Source organism: Psammomys obesus, unplaced genomic scaffold, assembly GCF_907164565.1.
Source record: "Psammomys obesus unplaced genomic scaffold, mPsaObe1.curated_primary_1811, whole genome shotgun sequence".
NCBI lineage: Eukaryota > Metazoa > Chordata > Mammalia > Rodentia > Muridae > Psammomys > Psammomys obesus.
Genome location: NW_026596085.1, coordinates 11,220,656 through 11,238,662, shown reverse-complemented (window position 1 = coordinate 11,238,662; position 18,007 = coordinate 11,220,656). Strand labels below are relative to the sequence as shown.

The 18,007-nt window shown below is 44.1% G+C and overlaps 1 protein-coding gene across 1 annotated transcript in view; it reads left to right on the top strand.

Annotated features, from left to right (window-relative positions):
* The window catches only part of Mov10l1 (Mov10 like RISC complex RNA helicase 1), a 65,910-nt gene extending 53,774 nt beyond the window's left edge, over positions 1–12,136 (top strand). The window contains exons 23-26 of the mRNA XM_055626822.1: positions 2,907–3,056; positions 10,737–10,844; positions 11,783–11,920; positions 12,041–12,136. Of these exons, the coding sequence (XP_055482797.1) occupies positions 2,907–3,056; positions 10,737–10,844; positions 11,783–11,920; positions 12,041–12,136 (492 nt within the window). The remainder of the gene's footprint in view (positions 1–2,906; positions 3,057–10,736; positions 10,845–11,782; positions 11,921–12,040) is intronic.
* Positions 12,137–18,007: the final 5,871 nt, after the last annotated feature.

The window sequence follows — 18,007 nt, the reverse complement described above, 5'->3', positions numbered from 1 at the left end:
TGTGTGTGTGTGTGTGTGTGTGTGTGTGTGTGTGTGTGTGTGTGTGTATTTGTTTGTTCAAGCGTGTATGTGTGTGCATATATAGTTTTAGCAATAAAGGTACAGGTTGTTGGAACATAGTCCAAAAATAGCCGTGGATGTAGAAGAAGATTTTTTTGACACAGGTTGTTTTGTTTTGTTTTGTTTTGTTTTTTAATATGTAGCTCTGACTGCCTGGAACCCACTTTGTAGACTAGACTGGCACTGAACACACAGAGATCCACTTGCCTCTGCCTCCTGAGTGCTGAAATTAAAGACATGCACTTCCATGTTCAGTCCAATATGGAGGATTTTAAGAGTCATTGGGAAACATAGATTTGATCATGGACAGACCCTGGGAGTGCATGACAACCTGAAAGTCATGTCTGGAGGTTGGGAAACACACTCTGGGAGAGAAAGAAAGGAAAGAAGGACCTGTGGGACCAGTGTCTTTATTTGGCCCAGGCTACTATCTCACCAGGTTTCTCATGGGCAGGCGTTTTGTTGTTTTGTTTTGCTTTTCGAAACAGGATCTCATGTATACTGGGTTTGTCTTGAATTTGACATATAACCTTCAACTTGTGGTCCCACTGTTTCAACCCCCAAGGGCTAGGTGTATATGCATGCACCACCATACCTGTTTATTTTGTGCTGGATGTCAAACCAAGAACTTCATGCATGTGTGGCAAGAGTTCTACAGTCACATCCCTGCCCTGTTCACTTGTTTATAACAGTCTTGCCAGCCCAGGCTGACCTTGAATTCAAAATCTTTCTCCTGAGTGTCCTTAATTCTGGGATTGCATGTGGAAGCCCACACCTGGCTTCCATGGACGCTTTTAACTGGTGGGTCTGGATCAGACAGGCAGAGTTCCAAGAGATCATGTAGCAAAAAGAGGTTGGTACTCTTACTCTGTGTAGTCTGTGCAGTTGTGAGGGTCATCAGGACCAGCCAAGCAGACTGCGGCACACAGTCACTAGCTGTGTCACAGGGAAATTGGTCCCTGGGGAGCAGCTGGATAAGACAGTGATCTGGATAGACCATGGGAAGAGCTGAGACCTGGAAGCTGCTGAGGGCAGAGCCCTGCTTCTGCTGTGAGAAAGTCCATCTTGTATTCAGATGGATGCGGAGATGGTGAAGAACCATGAGAGATCACTGCAATTAATTTAGTCACATCTCGGTATTTTATAAATGCCAAATTATATGCTAAGTTCTTTCTTAGGCTCTGAGAACATAAGTGGGACAGGCAGTATGTCCAGCAGTGTGGTCCATGCCCAGCTTGAGCATAAAGGACCACATCCTCTGTGAAATTGCTGCAGTGTTGTTGGCAGGCCTGGCCCTTGTTCACTGCATGTTTGGCTTCCTCTGGTGACAGGATATAGAATGTCCTTGTGCCCACCTGTGCTTTGGATGCACTAGACAAAATTGCTTAGTAAGGTGTTTTGCAGCATGCTTAGGGCAGGGCTGAAGACACCCCTAGATGTCCAAAGAGGCAATCCTGAGCTGCCTGTTTTCATCATTGCTCTGTATGCCTGCAGTACATTCCACCATGCTTTGAGGAAAGGTTTCCTTGAGATGAGAAATACCTATTCTTAAGGAACCATCTTGGAAAAGCAAAGCTTTAGATTATAACCGGAGTTGGCTGAGAACAACCATGTGGCTGAAGTAGGAAAGACACTAACACCTGACCCTAATGGTAGGATCCTGTGCCTAGTGCCTTACTGCAGCCTGTGGGGACTACCAGCCAGCCCTGCCACCTGCTTTCATATTGCTGTGGGAATCAACCACAATGGCTTCTCTCTTTGTCTAATGAGCTGTGAGCTGTTTCATGCCAGGGCCCTAAATGCCCATGTCAGCAGTCCTCTAGCATGGGCTGTGTCCTCTAGCATGGGCTGTTCTTTGCCACATGATTTGCCCATTGTTGGTTAAGTTACATGAAGGAATTCTTCCATGACCTTTTCCCCCTTCTATAAATCCCTAAATAGTAGATTTGGGGGGTTTGGTTTTTTGCTTTGTTTGGGTATGGAGTGGTCATTGTTGCTGCTGTTTTGAGAAAAGCCTCTCGATTAAAAAGCTCTGGCTGTCCTGTAACTCACTAAGTAGACAAGGCCGGCTTGAACTCACAGAGATACATGAGTTTATGCCTCCCAAGTGCTAGGATTAAAGGGATATGCCACCATTCTTGCCCCTGAAATGGTAGATTTGTACAATCAGTCCTTTACTTATATAGCATATAATATTGTTCTAGGCTAGGCATAAGGGCATAGGCCTTTGATCCTAGCACATGGAAGGCAGAGACAAATGAATTTCTGTAAGTTTGAGGCCAACTTGACCTACATAGAAAGTTCCAGGCCAGATGGGGCTACATGATGAGACCCTGTCTCCAAGCATGTTCTCTTAGCCAGTTATGATAGCCGGTGCCTTTAATCCCAGCACTTAGGCCAAGGCCATCCTGTTTTAGATAGTGAGTTCCAGCCCAGCCAGGGCTACACAGCAAGACCTTCTCTGAAAAAGGAAAAAAATCTTTTTATTTAAAAAGATGCTTCTAGGGATGGAGATATGGCTCAGAGGTTAAGAGTACTTCCTAAGATCTGGAGTAAAATTCCCAGCAACCACATGGTGGCTCACAACCATCTATAATGAGATCTGGTGTCCTCCAATGGCCTGCTGGCACACATTAATACTGTATTAATACAGAATACTGCATTAATAAATATTTTTAAAAGATGGTTCTAATTTCCAAATTATTTAATAATAACTGTCCTGCTAGGTTATAAAATCTGTGTGGAGGTAAACACATTTTTTTTTGTTGTGTGTTTATTGTGTATTCCCAGTACCTACTTGATAAATATCACTGGGTAAATGACATTCTATTTTCTCACTAACTCAGGGAAATGAGGCTCGTGAAGGGAGAAGTCCATCATGGTTCAGCCCAGCTGAAGCTGTCCAGGTCATGCGCTACTGTTGCCTCTTAGCCCGGAATGTCTCCAGCCAAGTGTCTTCCAAGGACATTGGTGTCATCACACCCTATCGGAAACAGGTAAGCCCACCAGGACTCTGCCACTGTGGCCCTTGGTCTCTGAAGGGAAGAAACAAGCACATTCTGAACAGCATCAGGTTTTCAAAGAAGCAGGATCATGATTAAGTGATGCTGGAGATAAGAAATTGGTAAACTGTACAACTCAGTAGCCAGCACTGATCAGCTACCTATCTTACTATAGCCAGGGCTAAAGCATTTTTTTTTTTTTTACATTCCTGGTAATTACATCATAAATATTTATAAAAAGACTTGTGGAATATCTTGGTATTCTGTCCCTTTAAGAAAAAGCTTTCATCAGGGCCATTGTGGAGCATACATTGTCCTAGCACTCTGGAGGTAGTGGCAGGCAGATCTTTGAGTTCAAGACCAGCCTGATCTACAGAGTGAGTTCCAGGACAGCCAGGGCTACACAGAGAAACCTGTCTGGAAAACCATTTAAAAGAAAACAAAAAGCTTTCAGCTTCAATCCCAGAACGTGGGAGGCAGAGGCAGGAAGATCAATGAAAGCAGACCAGGCAAGGCCACATAGTGAGACCCTGTATCAACAACAACAACAACAACAACAACAATAATAATAATAATAAAGCTTTGTAGGTGTAGTAGTTCTTTAGCAACAGCATTTGGGAGACTGAGGCAGGAGGATTGCTAGTTAGAGACTAGTCTGGGTTATACAGTGACATTCTTAAGAATTCTTGAATTTTGATTTCTTTATTTAAAAAATACAGAAATACTATAAGAATGTGTATTCATTTTAATTCCAGGTCTGGGGATATAGGACTGCTTTAGCTGCTGACTGTGATTTGTCTCATATTCTAGCAGAGGTGTAGGTTTGCCAACCACAGATAATTTCTGTGAGTGTATGACAATTGGAATTCTGGGAATTTTTCAAAGATATATAAATACTAGATCCCTGATAGTTGGTATTTGTGGTTAGTGGTCATTTAGGAGGTTGCTTTTAGTTTGGTAGTAGTCATGCTCAATGAAGAAACAAGAAGAAAGAAATTAAATTTAGAAGTCTCTATCTCTCCCCCCCCCCCTTTTTCCTTCTTTCTCTCCTATCCAGTGATAGAGGGTGAAACAAAGGAGGGGGGATAAAGGGTGGGAAAAAGAAGAACCCACAAAGTAGCAAAGACATCTATAGGGCTATTTATGGTCTAGGCCAATCTGGGCTATGTAGTGAGACTCTGTCTCACAGAAAAGAAAGAAAAGAAAAAGAAAGCTTGTCCACTCCAGCCCTCAACAAATATTTCCAATATTTCTCAATGGTAACGAATGCTGTTGGCAATTGTGAGGGACCCTTCCGTGTAGGATTATAAGGCAGCATGGCTGTCCCTATAAAGCTCTCTACAGATTGTGACAACCATGTTTATTCTGAAGCTATACTGTGAGTAGGGGTACCTTTCATACCAAACACAAGTTTCAGTAATTGTGTTCCTGCCACTACTATGTACAAACACAGGGGAGAAGCAACAGAACAGTTGCATGGGTAATTGTAAGAACAGATGGTCTTCATTGAGAGCATGCTGATGTATGTTATGAAAGTCTCTTTTCCGAAGTGGGCAAGAGGTCAGAGTGAGTATTTAGTTCTTGTGGCACAGAGATAGTGATAACTTAAGAGCACACTGTCTGGTGTGTGCTCTCTACCTACCTCCCCTCTCTACCTACCTCCCCTCTCCACTTGATCCATTCCTCCTCTGTTTCCCTTCAGAAAAAGGCAAATCTCCCAGGGATATCAACCAAATATGGCATATCGAGTTACAATAAGACTAGGTACATCCCTCATAGCAAGGCTTCAAAAGGCAATCTAGTAAGAGGGAAAGGGTCCCAAAAGCAGGCAAAAGAGTAAGCTATCCCCACTTTCACTATTAGGAGTCCCACAAGAACATCAGACTACACAACTATAACATATATGCAGAGGACCTAAGGTCAGACCCATACAGGTAAACTGCAACCCAAGAAGGTTAACTATACCCATGAAAACACAGGAAATAAATAATATCACACCAGCAAAAACAAAACAACAACAACAACCAAAAAAAAAACCACAATCATCTCAGTAGATGCTGAAAAAGCCTTTAACAAAATCCAGTATCCCTTCATGATAAAAGTCTTGGAGAGATCAAGGATACCAGAGATATAACTAAACATAATGAAGGCAGTATACAGCAAGCCGATAGCCAAAATCAAATTAAACAGAGTAAAACTCAAAACAGTTTCAGTAAAAGTAAGTCCATGTATTTGGCTGAGCTTTTTTCAAGGCTAAGCATTCTTTTTAAGATTTATTTTTATGTTAAGTATATGAGTGTTTTGCCTGCATTATTGTATGTATGTATTGTATTGGTACCTAGGCAGCCAAAAGAAAGCATCAGACCTCCTGAAACTGAGTTACAAATAGTAGTGGTTAGGTGCTGGCAACTAAAGCTAGGTCCTCTGCAAAAGTAACAAGTGTTATTAACTATTGAGCCGTCTCTCCAGCCCAAGGATAAACATTTTTATGTTCCTGTTCACTACTTAAATTACTATTTATCACTCAAAGTAATATTTTGGGGTTGGCAAATGGTTCATTCATCAGGTTAAAGCACTTGCTGCCAAGCTGAACAACTTGAGTTCAGTTCCAAGGACAACATGGTGGAAGGAGAGGATCAATCCCTGAAAGTTGTTCTCTGACCTCCACATGTGTGTCTGTCGTGTGCTTGCCCCCACAGATAAGTAAGTAGGTAAGTCATATTTGTTCCAGGGAGATGCTTCAGTGGGTAAAAAAAACTTGCTGTATAAAAACTTGCTCTGGGTCCACATGCCCAGAGCATAGACAAAGCCAAGCACAGTAACACACACCTGTAATGCCTGTTCTGTAGTGAGATGTGAGGAAAGACAAGAGACTCCCCCAGAAACCTTGGGGCCAGCTAGTTTAACATATCCACATCATAGCAAACAACAGAAGACCCTACCTCAAAGTGGAAGAAAGGACCAACATCTCAGGTTGTCATCTGACCGCTGTATACACACACACACCATGCACACAATATTTTACCTTTTTCAGCTAAATGACCTCTCTTTCTTGCTTCATTCTGTCTTGTCTCTTCTCTCTCTCTCCCTCCCACCCCTTTCTCTCCCTCTCTCTCTCTCTCTCTCTCTCTCTCTCTCTCTCTCTCTCTTCTACCTTTCCTCTTTTTTTTCTTTCACCTTTGGTCCTTGTTGATTTGAGTTGTACGTCTTCAATTTTTTTTTCAAAGTATGTTCTGCTGGATGCAGGTCTTCACTGCTGGTCACCATCTTACAATGGTGTGGGACAGGACATGTCATTCCTCTCCGGCTCAGCATCTGCCCTTGTATTTTATTCATTTTCTGTAATGAATCTGCTTATAGATATCTTAGTATTTAGCTTATTTGGAGGTTGTTGAGCTTCATGGATTCCTGGTTGGTTTTTTAGCAGATTCTGGAAGTTTGGACAAGTATTTCTAAATCTTTTTTCCTGCTCCTTCTCCTCTGAGAATCCTTTTCTTCCACGTAGTGGGCTTAATTTGTTGCTCACCTTGGACAGTTTCTGTTCGTCTATTTTAAGTTTTATACTTGATTACCATCTGTTTTCTAGAACAGACTCATTCTATACCAAGGCTAGTCTTTAACTCATAACAGTCCTTCTGCCTCAGAATACCAAAATCTGGGATTACAAGGCCGGAGCTTCCTTGGCTAATTTTTCTTCTGTTGTTTGGGTATCTTTTAGTGATTTATCAGCTCAGACTTTGAACTCTGAAATTTCTACCCTTACTGGAGTCTCTGCTGTGTCATTTGCACATGAAATTTTTTAATGTGGTATCTTTTGAGTTATTGAGACACATTGGTAATAGTGTCCCTGAAGGCTCTGCTAGGTCAGATACCTGGAAACACTCCTGTTCCCTTGCGCCTTTCTACTTGAGTGTGTCGCATTTTCAGGTTCTTTGAATAATTTTTTAAACTTAAGTTGAGAACTAGAAATTTTAAAAAGCATAGTGACTTTGGGTTCTGATTTCCACCCTAATGATTGTTGTGCTTTATTATTTGTTTCTTTGATTCACAGCCGCCTCAGCTCTGGCTGTGGCATCTGTTGTTTGTTTGTTTGTTTTGTTTTGTTTTTTTCTGTATTTGTCCCTGTTGAGCTTTACTTTCATTGTTTTTAACTGTGGCTTCTAGAGGAGTGAAAGCCTAGCTTAGTAGGTCAGCAGCTCTCAGCAGTGGCTGTACTTATCACTTTGAGTGGAAATAGCTGCCACTCACCAAACATCTATCCTCAGGTGGCTTTCCATCCAGACATCAGGCCGCTTGAGTCTTCCCAAACTGCTGTTTCCCCTTGGTAATACACTCATACCCACCTTAAGGAATGGAGGTTTTTGGGTTTTTTTGTTTTGGTTTGTTTGTTTGTTGATTTGTTTTGGTTGTGAGCCTAGCTTTTAATAGCTGAGCCATTTCTCCAGCCCAGAGTGAAGCTCTAGGCTCTCCATGCCTGCTTGCCTCTGAGCTTACATTGATAGCCAGATGGAAGAGCCCCACAGACCATAGCACAGACTCCCATTGTTCTTAGCCAAGTTGAGTAGCTTTAACACTTGTTAGACTGTGGTTATTTCCAGGACACTGAATGTGAAACCGTATGATTGCTTTGTGGGAATAGACTTTTCTGTCTCCTCACTCAGTTGTCTCCATCTTGCCTAGATCTTGTCTGGACCTAAACCCTTCATGGATACTAGTAGACACTCAGGGAGAAACAGCTCATGTGACAGGCTGGACCAGTGCCACATGCCATCAACCTATCCTTGAGGCACAGTTCAGTCCTCCAGACTGCACTGATCTAGACTGAACACAGCTTTCCAGGCTTGGTCACTGCACAGCAGTTGAGCATAGTAGGTTAGTTCGGGGTATCCCTGTTCCACTAATTTTCATGGGACTGACTGGGAATATGAGAGACTCCTTTTGTTAGTGTTTGCTTTCTTTCTACTTTAAAGATTGGTTTTTATTTTATGTGTATGGTGCGTTGCCTGCATGCGTCTCTGCACCACATGCATGCAGTACCTGTGGAGGCCAGAAGAAGTCAGCAGGTGCCCTGGAACTAGTTGTGAGACATTTGTGGGTACTGGCAGCCAAGTCTGAGTCCTGTGGAAGAGCAGCCAGTGCTCATAATTGCTGAGCCCTCACTGAAGCTTCTGGATTTTTAAAGATAGGGTTTCTCCATGGATCCTAGATTGGCCTAGAACTCACTTTGTAGGCCAGGCCAACCTGAAACTCGTGATCATTTCTCTTTAGTCTCCCAAGTGCTTGCATGCACAGCTTAAATGATAAGGGTTTTTGTGTTGTGTGCTGGGAATCAAACAGGGCCTCATGCATGCTAGACAAGGCTTGAACCATTAAACTGCATCCATAGCCCTTTATATTATCATTTTAAAATGCCCTTAGTATTTTTCATTTTATTATTATTTTATAACTTTTGATATGTACAAATATTTTGCCTATATAAATGTCTGTGCACCACATAATTACTTGGTGTCTAAGGAGGCCAGAATAGGGTGTCAGCTTTCTTGGGTTTAGAGTTACACATGGTTCTGAGCCTTTATGTGGGTACTGGGACTTACCTGGGTCATCTGGAACAGTAGCCCGTGCTCTTAACCACTGAGCATCTTTTCATGTCCCTATATTACCTTTTTATCCCCATATTCAGCTCAGAATGTAGCACATATGGGCACATACAATGCCTTATATAAGTGTCACCCTTTTTGCAAGAGAAAGCAAGGAACATCTGCATTGATGGTCAGATCTGCTGGTAAGCAAGAAACCAGGTTGGCTGAGAACTACCAAGGCTATCTTCTCTAGTCCCCAATATTCCCATCCAGTGCAATCCCAGGTTGTTCCTCAGTCCTTTCCTACACTGATGTCCACAGCCCTGTTCCTGCCTGTCCCCCTCTGCAGGGAACAACTGGACAGGCCCTTAGAGCCTGGTGAGGTGCTATATTGTTACATTTCTGTCATTGTGACAGAACACCATGACCAAGGCAGTTTACAGAAGAATGTGTCTGATTGGGATTGCGGTTCTAGAATTCACAATGATGGAGCAAAGGCAAAGTGTCAGGAAGAGCTGAGATCCAAAAGCAGAAGGCAGAGAGAGAGCACACTTTTAAGAATGACATGAATTTATTTTTTTAATGAATAACTCCAAATCAAACAGTTAAGAAATATTGATAGATGTTATCAAAGAGAAAAATATGTACTTTTAGGGAAATAGTTGGGATTTTAAAAATTCATGAGAAAGAGCCACAGCTAAGAATTACCCAGACAAGTTAAAAAAATCATTACTCAAATGTCAACTTGTCATAAAACTGGAATAGCTGTTCTTGTGTAGCCCTGTTGGAAGAAGCCAGAAAAGCTGACTGAATTCTCCAACATCCCCCCATTGGGACCTTTGTGTGGCATTAGGGGTGCATAGCTAAAGAGGTATGGTGTGAGAATGGTGTATGTCCCTGATCAAGCAACCATAACTCAGGACGCCACCTCTCAAATCTCTTGCATGTTCCTACGTGGTCGGGAAAAGAGTGTGAATAATAAGAGATGTAAGGCAAACAGGTCAGGACACTTCTTTGCATTTGAGCTACCATTAAGAGCTGAAGTCCTCACGCTAGTCCAACAATTTGTAAAAACAGCAGAGCTCCACTAACTTTTTACGCTATAGAAACAGTGAGGTCATGAGGCAGTGGGGCAAGACAACAGTGTGATAGTAAACAGTGGGAAGATGGACTAATAGTCCTAGGCTCTGCATCTGGTCACATGGTCCCTGTGTGCCTTCCTGAGCATCACATGCCAGAGAGCTTTAGGGAATCTGTGGTGGTTTGGATGAGAACGGCCCTGTAAGCTAGGCGTGGTGGCGCACACCTGTAATCCCAGCACTCAGGGAGGCAGAGGCAAACAGATCTCTGTGAGTTTCAGGCCAGCCTGGTCTACAAAGTGACTCCAGGACAACCAAGACTACCCAGAGAAACCCTGTTTCAAAAAAACAGAGAGGAGGAGAGAGAGAGACCCTCTAGGCTCATAATTTTTGATTTATTGGTCCTTAGTTGATGGAACTGTCCACATTGTAACATTCTATTCTTCCAAACTCCCAACAGAATCATCCATTAAGATCTGCTTAAAACATTCTCAGACTTCTGTATCCACCACTCTGAAATGTTCCTAAATTCCTCCTGAGAATGACAGGGTCAGGTTTGGTCACAGCAATGGCCACACTTCTGTCATTCCAATTTCTGTTAGTTATTCTCATGTCACTTTGAGAATATCTAAGAAAACAACTCAAGGAGAAAAGGACTTATTTTGGCACATGATTTTAGAGGATCTCAGTTCATCATGGTGGGAAGACATGGTGGAACAGCTTCGTTCTTGACAGCCAAGCAAGTGGCAGAGGCTGTTGACATCGCAGAGGACTAGGAAGCAGAAAGGCCCTTCAGGATCCCTCAACAACCACTTCTGCCATATGAGCCCCACTTTCTAAAAGTTGCCCAGCTTCCCAAAATAGCGCTATCAGCTGTGGACCAGATACTCAAAATATAAGTGGAGCGCATTTCAGACCCTAACCATAACAGTGTTTGGTTTAACTGTAATAGATACATATCTTGGGTTGTTTTTTTTTTACAATATTATTTTTAATCTTTTTAACCTTTTTTAAAGGTGGAGAAAATAAAAATCCTTCTGAGAAATGTGGACTTGACTGACATAAAGGTTGGCTCAGTGGAGGAGTTCCAGGGGCAAGAATACTTGGTCATTGTCATTTCCACTGTAAGTGTTCTATTTGTGGCTAGCTGGCCTGTGCTTGAAACTGCTGGCTATTTAAATACATTCAAATAAAACAGATCCATTCAAATAAAATGGAAGAGCCTGATCCACAGTGTAACAGACTACACCACAGGCTAGAGACTCTCCTAGATGCAGATGTTACCAAAAGTGGTGACTATAGTAGATTATTTTAACAACCCCCCCAAATCAGGAGCCATGTCAAAAGGATCTAGGAAGAAATAATCAGTACATGGAAGAATAAGATAGTGAAAGACATTTTTGGTGGCACACACATTTAATCCCAGCACTAAGGAAGCAGAGGCAGTTGGATCTCTAGAGTTTGAAACCAGCCTAGTCTACATAGTGTGTTCCAGGACAGCCAGTGAGACCTTGCCTCAAAAAAACAAAAAAAGAAACCTGGCAAGGTGGCACATGCCTGTAATCCCACTACTCAAGAAAACAGAGGCAGGAAGCTCCCTGTGAGTTCGAGGCCAACCTGGTGTACAAAGCGAATCCAGGACAGCCAAGGCTACACAGAAAAACCCTTTCTCAAAAAGATAATGAAAGACAACTGGAGAGCAGAATGGGGCAGATGTCAAAAGAAGACCCCAGCTCAGTGGCTTTTACACCACCACTCAAGGACAGCTGTGCTCTCAATCCACTATCTTTTAATTTTTAAAGTATCTCCATTGCAAGTACATGCTAATTGCAGATAGAAAATTCAGATGCAAACAAGGAAATCAACACCATCTAAAACCCTACTACCTAACATAAACTGTTAACATGTGGAGTCTTCCTGCATGTAGACCGATTAGTGCTGGTAGTAGCCCTGTCTCATTTGTAAACATAAATGAGGCCATGTTGCTTCTTAACCTTTCGGTTTTCATGTATCAAGAAAAAAAAACTTAAAATACAATTTTTGTTTATCTTTGTGTCTTTAGGTGCGGTCAAATGAAGATAGATTTGAAGATGACCGATATTTTTTGGGCTTCTTGTCCAATTCAAAAAGATTTAATGTTGCAATCACAAGACCCAAAGCATTGCTGATTGTTCTGGGAAACCCTCATGTGCTTGTCAGAGTGAGTCTGCAGGACACTGGGCTACCTTGTTAGGGGAAGGGAAGGATATGGGTCACAGGAAATTACCTGACACCAGGAGACTGTGGGCCTTCACTCACTTGGATCTCTTGTTTTCATCAGGATCCCTGTTTTGGAGCGCTGCTAGAATACAGTGTTACCAATGGTGTCTACACAGGGTGTGATCTGCCTCCAGAACTCCAGGCTCTCCAAAAGTGAGCACTCCTGTCCATGTCCTAAAAGGCAGGCTGGCTTTAGGGCTCCCAAACCCTTCTATTTTGATTCTTCCTCAAGATCCCACACCCAGACTGAAGCCTCAGGACCAGCATGGCTGCTTTTCTGACTGACTTGAACCCTGGGCTGCAGCAGCCACTGTCCTGGACTTTAGTGGTCAGTGTCACCCCACCCTTGTGTACCTAAACAGGTGAAACAAAGCACCGCGTAAAAGCGCCATGAAGGGAAGACTGTGGCCCTACATGCTCACTGCTCCACATACGCTGTGGCTAGGTGGCAGTGCCAGGGTCTGTGGGTATAGAAGAGTCTGGCTGGTTGGGTACACAGCAGCTACAACAGGGAGACATTGCTCCTCAGCCCATGGTCCCTTAGTCCAGCCACACTAGAGTCTTCTGTGACTCTTGGGGCTTCCTGGTTTAGGACTGAATGTTGGTATAGGTGGGACCACTGAGTCAGCTGAGCTGCTCATGCTTCCTTGTACTGACCTTGGTTCACAACAGTTTGTTTCTGCCAGTGGGCAGTCACTGCCACTACCCTCCCCCAAATAAACACTCCAGTAACTCCAGACCCCTTTCTGTCTTGGAATGAACCTGTATCAGTGATAAGGGTCCTATGTTTCCTTTGCATCCTGCTGGTAGCTACAGTCTTTGGAGTTGGTTCCACTACCAATCTGCTCTATCCTGATCCAGATATGTGTGAAACAGCAGGAAAGACGACAGGTCCACTCACCTGAGAAACAGACTGCAGCTATGTTGTAACACCTGAGAACTTAGAAGGATTTTGGGTGAACCCAGGCCCACCTAGAACCCTTATTTCTGGAAGGGACAGTCAGTCAGGGCTTGCATTGGAGCCCTGTCTGTCTTCCCTGGCCTGTCCCTTAATTCAAGTTGATGTCAACTTCCAAGAGCCTTCATAGGTTAGGTGGGATGGGCTCCGTGATACACCCAACTGGACTTGGACGTCTGTGCTCAGAGGTAATAACCAAAGAAGTAAAACGTCACCCGGCTCTCTCCCCTAGCTTAGGAGAAAGGCCAGCACAGGTGCTGAGGCTCTGCCATGGTCTACTGTAGGCACTACTGCCAGAAGCACTATACTTGGAGGTTGAACCCAGGGTGAGCAGCATGGGGTTTAGCTCTTTTATGCAGGTGAGAACTGTGTCTCCCTAATAAGGGTCTTCCCACTCCTATAGCACCCCTTACTATACAGAACAGGAGCCTTATGGAGCCCACTCCCAGACTCTGGGTGTGTGGAGAGATTCCCACACAAGCTGCTATGATGTCAGATCTTTTGCTCTAAAAGCCTGCACCCAACCACACTCAGGGACTGGACCTGGCTAGCTGGAGCACAGAGATGAACAAGACAGGGGGATGATAATCCCCACAAGGAAATTTCAAGGCGCTCTACCACCTGGGGACCACAATGGGCAAGGCACTTTCATCAGGCAGAGTATGGAGATCCTTAGGTGGGGGGCTTTGGATGGAACTGAGAGCAGCTCAGGCCAGCCAGCCTCCAGCCAACTTTCTCCATTCTACTCTCAGCAGCCATAGTGGTGCTCTCAGCAGCAGTCACAGCCCATTACCTCCGATTCCCAGGACAAACCATAACTTTTATCCTGCCCGCCTCTGAGGCCCCAGCCTATAATACGTCTTACTCTGGGTCATTGAAGGTCAGTGAAGCCAGGTGGCCTGCCCCTCAGTGAGTCCTCTCAGCTTAATTGTTGTCAGGCCTTTCTGGTGGCCTATCCACCTGTCCTTTGCCCTGGGTTAAAACTCGGTTGCAGTGTGGCCACCCAGAGAGCCTTAAACCTTAGGTGTATGAGGAAGTGAAGGCAGGAGAAGGACAGGGCTGACACTAAGAGGTAACCAGTAGGTCCCAGGAAGGAAGCCAATGACTGGGAGTGTCAAGTAGATCACAGTCCATCAGGGACAGGCCCTTATCTGCTGAGTACCCAGCTAAGGTTGGTCACGAACCCATGAACTTCAACACCTTTCTACCCAGAAACATCCATCCAGCTCAGGGCTAACCACATCTGCTCAAGCTTGAGCTGACTGTCCTGTAGGTGAGACAGACACAGAACACATACCTCAGGGGATCTCTAAAGTGAGAGTGGTGGGATCAAAGGCAAGATAGGCCAGGATGAGCAGCGTCCCAGTCAGAACTGGAAGCCATGAGGGACTGCTGTAGAGGACCTTATACTGAGCAGGTAGGAGCCTAGACAATCGATAAGAAAGGAAGCCACAGAAAATAGGAAGCCCCACTCTCAAGGATGACAACACTGCCTAGGACAGTGTGACCACCTGTAAAACAAGGACCAGGAGTGCCTGTAGGCAGCTAGGCACAGACCTCAAGCTTGGTCATAGTCTCTAGAAGAAACAGAAAATGTTTCTCCTTGCTTATTTTTAAGCTACCCATATTGTATGTGACTATTAATATTATTAAAGCTGCTGTTAATCCTAAACAGCTGTATAACCAAATAACCATACAGAGACTATGATTTATTTAATTAACCTAGAACACAATGCTGGGCAATAGTTACTTCATCCTAAACCTCCAAGCCCTCAGTTTCCTAACATTTAGATTTCCCACATTATACTTGCTTTTACTGATATATTAGGTCCAGTCCATCTTTCCAAGATCTTTCTCAGCTCTGCTCTCCCAGCAAGCTCCCTCCTTCCCTTCTCTCCTCCTCTGCCTCCCACCTTCCTATCCTCTGACTCCTCCCTCTCTTCCTGCTTCCTTTTCATTGCTCAACATTGTGGCTAGTTGCTTTATTTTGGCGTGTTTACACAAAGTTGAGACAGGTGATGCTTAGAATAAATATCACAATGCAATGTCCGGATTGAAACCAGAGAGTGGGGGAGAGAAATCAGCATTTGAATGAACAATGGTAAGGTGTATACATTTCAAAAGAACATTATACCAACATACCTACATTTTTTTCTTTAAGATTTTTTTTTCTTACTTTATGTGTATGGGTGCTTGGTGTACAGTGCCAGCAGAGTCCAGAAGATGGTATAGGATCCTCTGGAGTTAGAGCTGATTGTTAATTGCCATGTGGGTTCTAGGAACCAAATCTGGTTCCTCCAGAAGAGCAGCCAGTGTCCTGAACTACTGAGCTATCTCTCTAGCCCAGTTTTTCATTTTTAAAAGGCTGCTTACAGTGTCATTCCAAGCATATTGTACATTTTGCCACTGTAAGGCAAAACAAAGCAACCTATCAGTATCTCATGTGAGACAAAAATGTGCTAAGATTTTATACCAACATTGTCTTCTTAAAAACCACATCCTCCAAAGCTACAAATGCTATTTTTCCCTCTTGAACCTCTATTTCCACTCTCCATAGATTTGAACCCCAGTGTAAAATATTAAGCTTGTAGGTCAGTATGAAAGTATATGTGAATTTTCTTTCTTTTTTTCTTTCTTTCTTTCTTTTTTTTTTTTGCATATATTTTATGTTCTGTACCCAAAATGGAATTTCACATTAATCACCCATGGCTCCAGAAGACCAGTGATGAGCTCTTGCCAAGGAAGCCCAAGCAAATCTTTGATACAGAAGCTTTAGTTTGTTCTTGATATTCCTGACCTTCCCAGGCATCTGGCCTCAGGTTGAAGAGGTCAGTTGTTGTAATAGATGGCAGTTGCTGAGTGAGAATAATGGGATGGGCACAGAGCAGCTGCTCTTGGCCAGTTGTGGGTCTCCATGTAGTCATCCCTTACCGCAAATGGAAGCTTCACTGATGAGAGAAGATGCATCAATTAATTAGTCCAATTAATTAATAATGTGCTCACTTAGAATAATATTAATGGTTCTCCCATAGAGCCTGTGACCCTTCTAGGCATAGGTTCTTGGCCCAACAATGGTTGCCAGGTGTGGGTTTCACTTTGTGGAGCGGGACTTAAATCCAGACAGAAAATGGTGGGTTGCTCGCGTGGTGGTTATGCCATTACTGCTTCAGTGAGTATGTCACACCAGAGCCATCATTGTAGTGTGCAGGGCTGGCAGCTGGTAAGACTGTGGAAGTGTGCTTAGCACCTTCTACCACTACAGAAGTTATCCAATAGGGATGGAGGTTCCAGGTTACTTTCTTCAAGTCCTGTGATTCAGGAATGTGGTCTATTCAGCAGTAGGGCCTTGCCAGCAAGTTCTGGAGGATGACCAAGAACAATGGCAGTGTAACCAAGAACAATGTTAGTAGCTTGTAATATTTTGGGATCTATGGAAACTCAGTAAACTCCAAAAGAAGTAACACGTTCCTGGTACTAGGTTTTTTATTTGTTAGTTTCTGGTGTCTAGTAGAGGCATTGTTGTCCCATTACGGGGCAACTCCATTTAAACTACTTGATTTTTGTCTTTTATTACTTACGTATATGGGTATTTTGCCTGCATGTATGCCTGTGCACCAGAAGAGTGTGCTGCCTGCAGAGGCCAGGAGAATCCAATCGTCTGGAACTGGAGTTGTAGACAGTTGTTAGTGACCATGGGTGCTGGGGAAAACTCCATTGACCTAGGTTCAAGTCCCAGCACCCATATAGTAGGCTTAAAATGTCTGTAATCCCAGACTCAGGGAGTTCTGGCCTCTGTGCCCACTACATGCAGATGGTACACATTCATGGAGGCAAAATACCCATACACATAGTTTTTAAAAAAAGACTTTCCACTCAGAGTGGATGGATAGAGCCCTTGGGGAGGCATGCCCAAATAGTTAACAAAGGAGACAACATTTGGAAAATTAAGAAACTTCACGTCAAAGACAAGAAATGACTGAGAAGTGGTCAGTCAGTGTGCAAAAGCTCTGGTAATCAGAGACAGGCAAACAAAAGGTGTGAAGTTCTGGAAGGTAGGATGATTGAGAACAGCATAGCCCTTCTGAGAAGCCAAGGGAGGGAGAGCCTCAAGATGACTGCTCCGGGACTGCTCTGGGCAGACTGCTCTGGGGTGCTGGCTTCCTTATGGGTAGCAGGCATCGCAGGGCAGCCAGGAATCCTAGGAATGGGGAGCAGATGTTCACCACAGCAGGGAGTAAGGTGAAAGTAAAATCTATGGACGCAAGAATGCATCCTTCACAGGCCAGGGGCATTCAGATCAGAAAGGGCCTGGCCTAGAGTCTGGCCAGAGCGGACAGAAGCACTCCCCCACCTCCAGATTCTGCTTTGGTCTGTGGAGATGTTTCCAGAAAGCTAGTGGATAGTCACTGAAGGAAGTCACTACTGCAGGCACAAAGACAAGAAAGGCAGTGATGGGAGATACTGAGCTAGGGAATCCTACAGGAGGCCAAGGTCGCAGAAGTTTGTGAACAGTAGCTCCTGGGAGGAGAGCACGTGTAGGCAGCCCAGGGGGTCAGGTGACAATCAGCGAGGTGGCAGAAAGGCCCCTCGAGCTGGCGCAGCTCCATGGATTTTGACAGTGAGTGAAGCAGCAGAGATGCTGGGTTAGCAAGCATATCTGCACTGGCTGACTTCTGATCACAGCGTTTAACTGGATGCCTCTGGGTCCAGGTCGTTGCTGCAGTAAAGAGGCATCGGGGAGCTTTGGAGGATACTCCACAGCATTTATACAGGCACTAGCCTGGGAAAGGGGGTCCTGGCTTCGTCGCTCGTGTCTGCAACACCTCACAGGGCAGCCTTTGCGCCCATGTGGGATCCTGGTCCCAGCGAGGAGAAAGAGTGTAGAACTAGAACCCTGCCGCCACCAGACACGATCTGACCCCAGAGCAGGCGATCCGCCTCTTTCGGTGCCTAGGGCTAGGGAAGCCGGGACTCGGCCCAACCCTGACGCAAGGGGATGGTCAATATGAACTCGGTTCATTTCATTTAAAAATTTTTTTTTTTTTTTTTTTTTTTTTTTTTTTTTTTTTT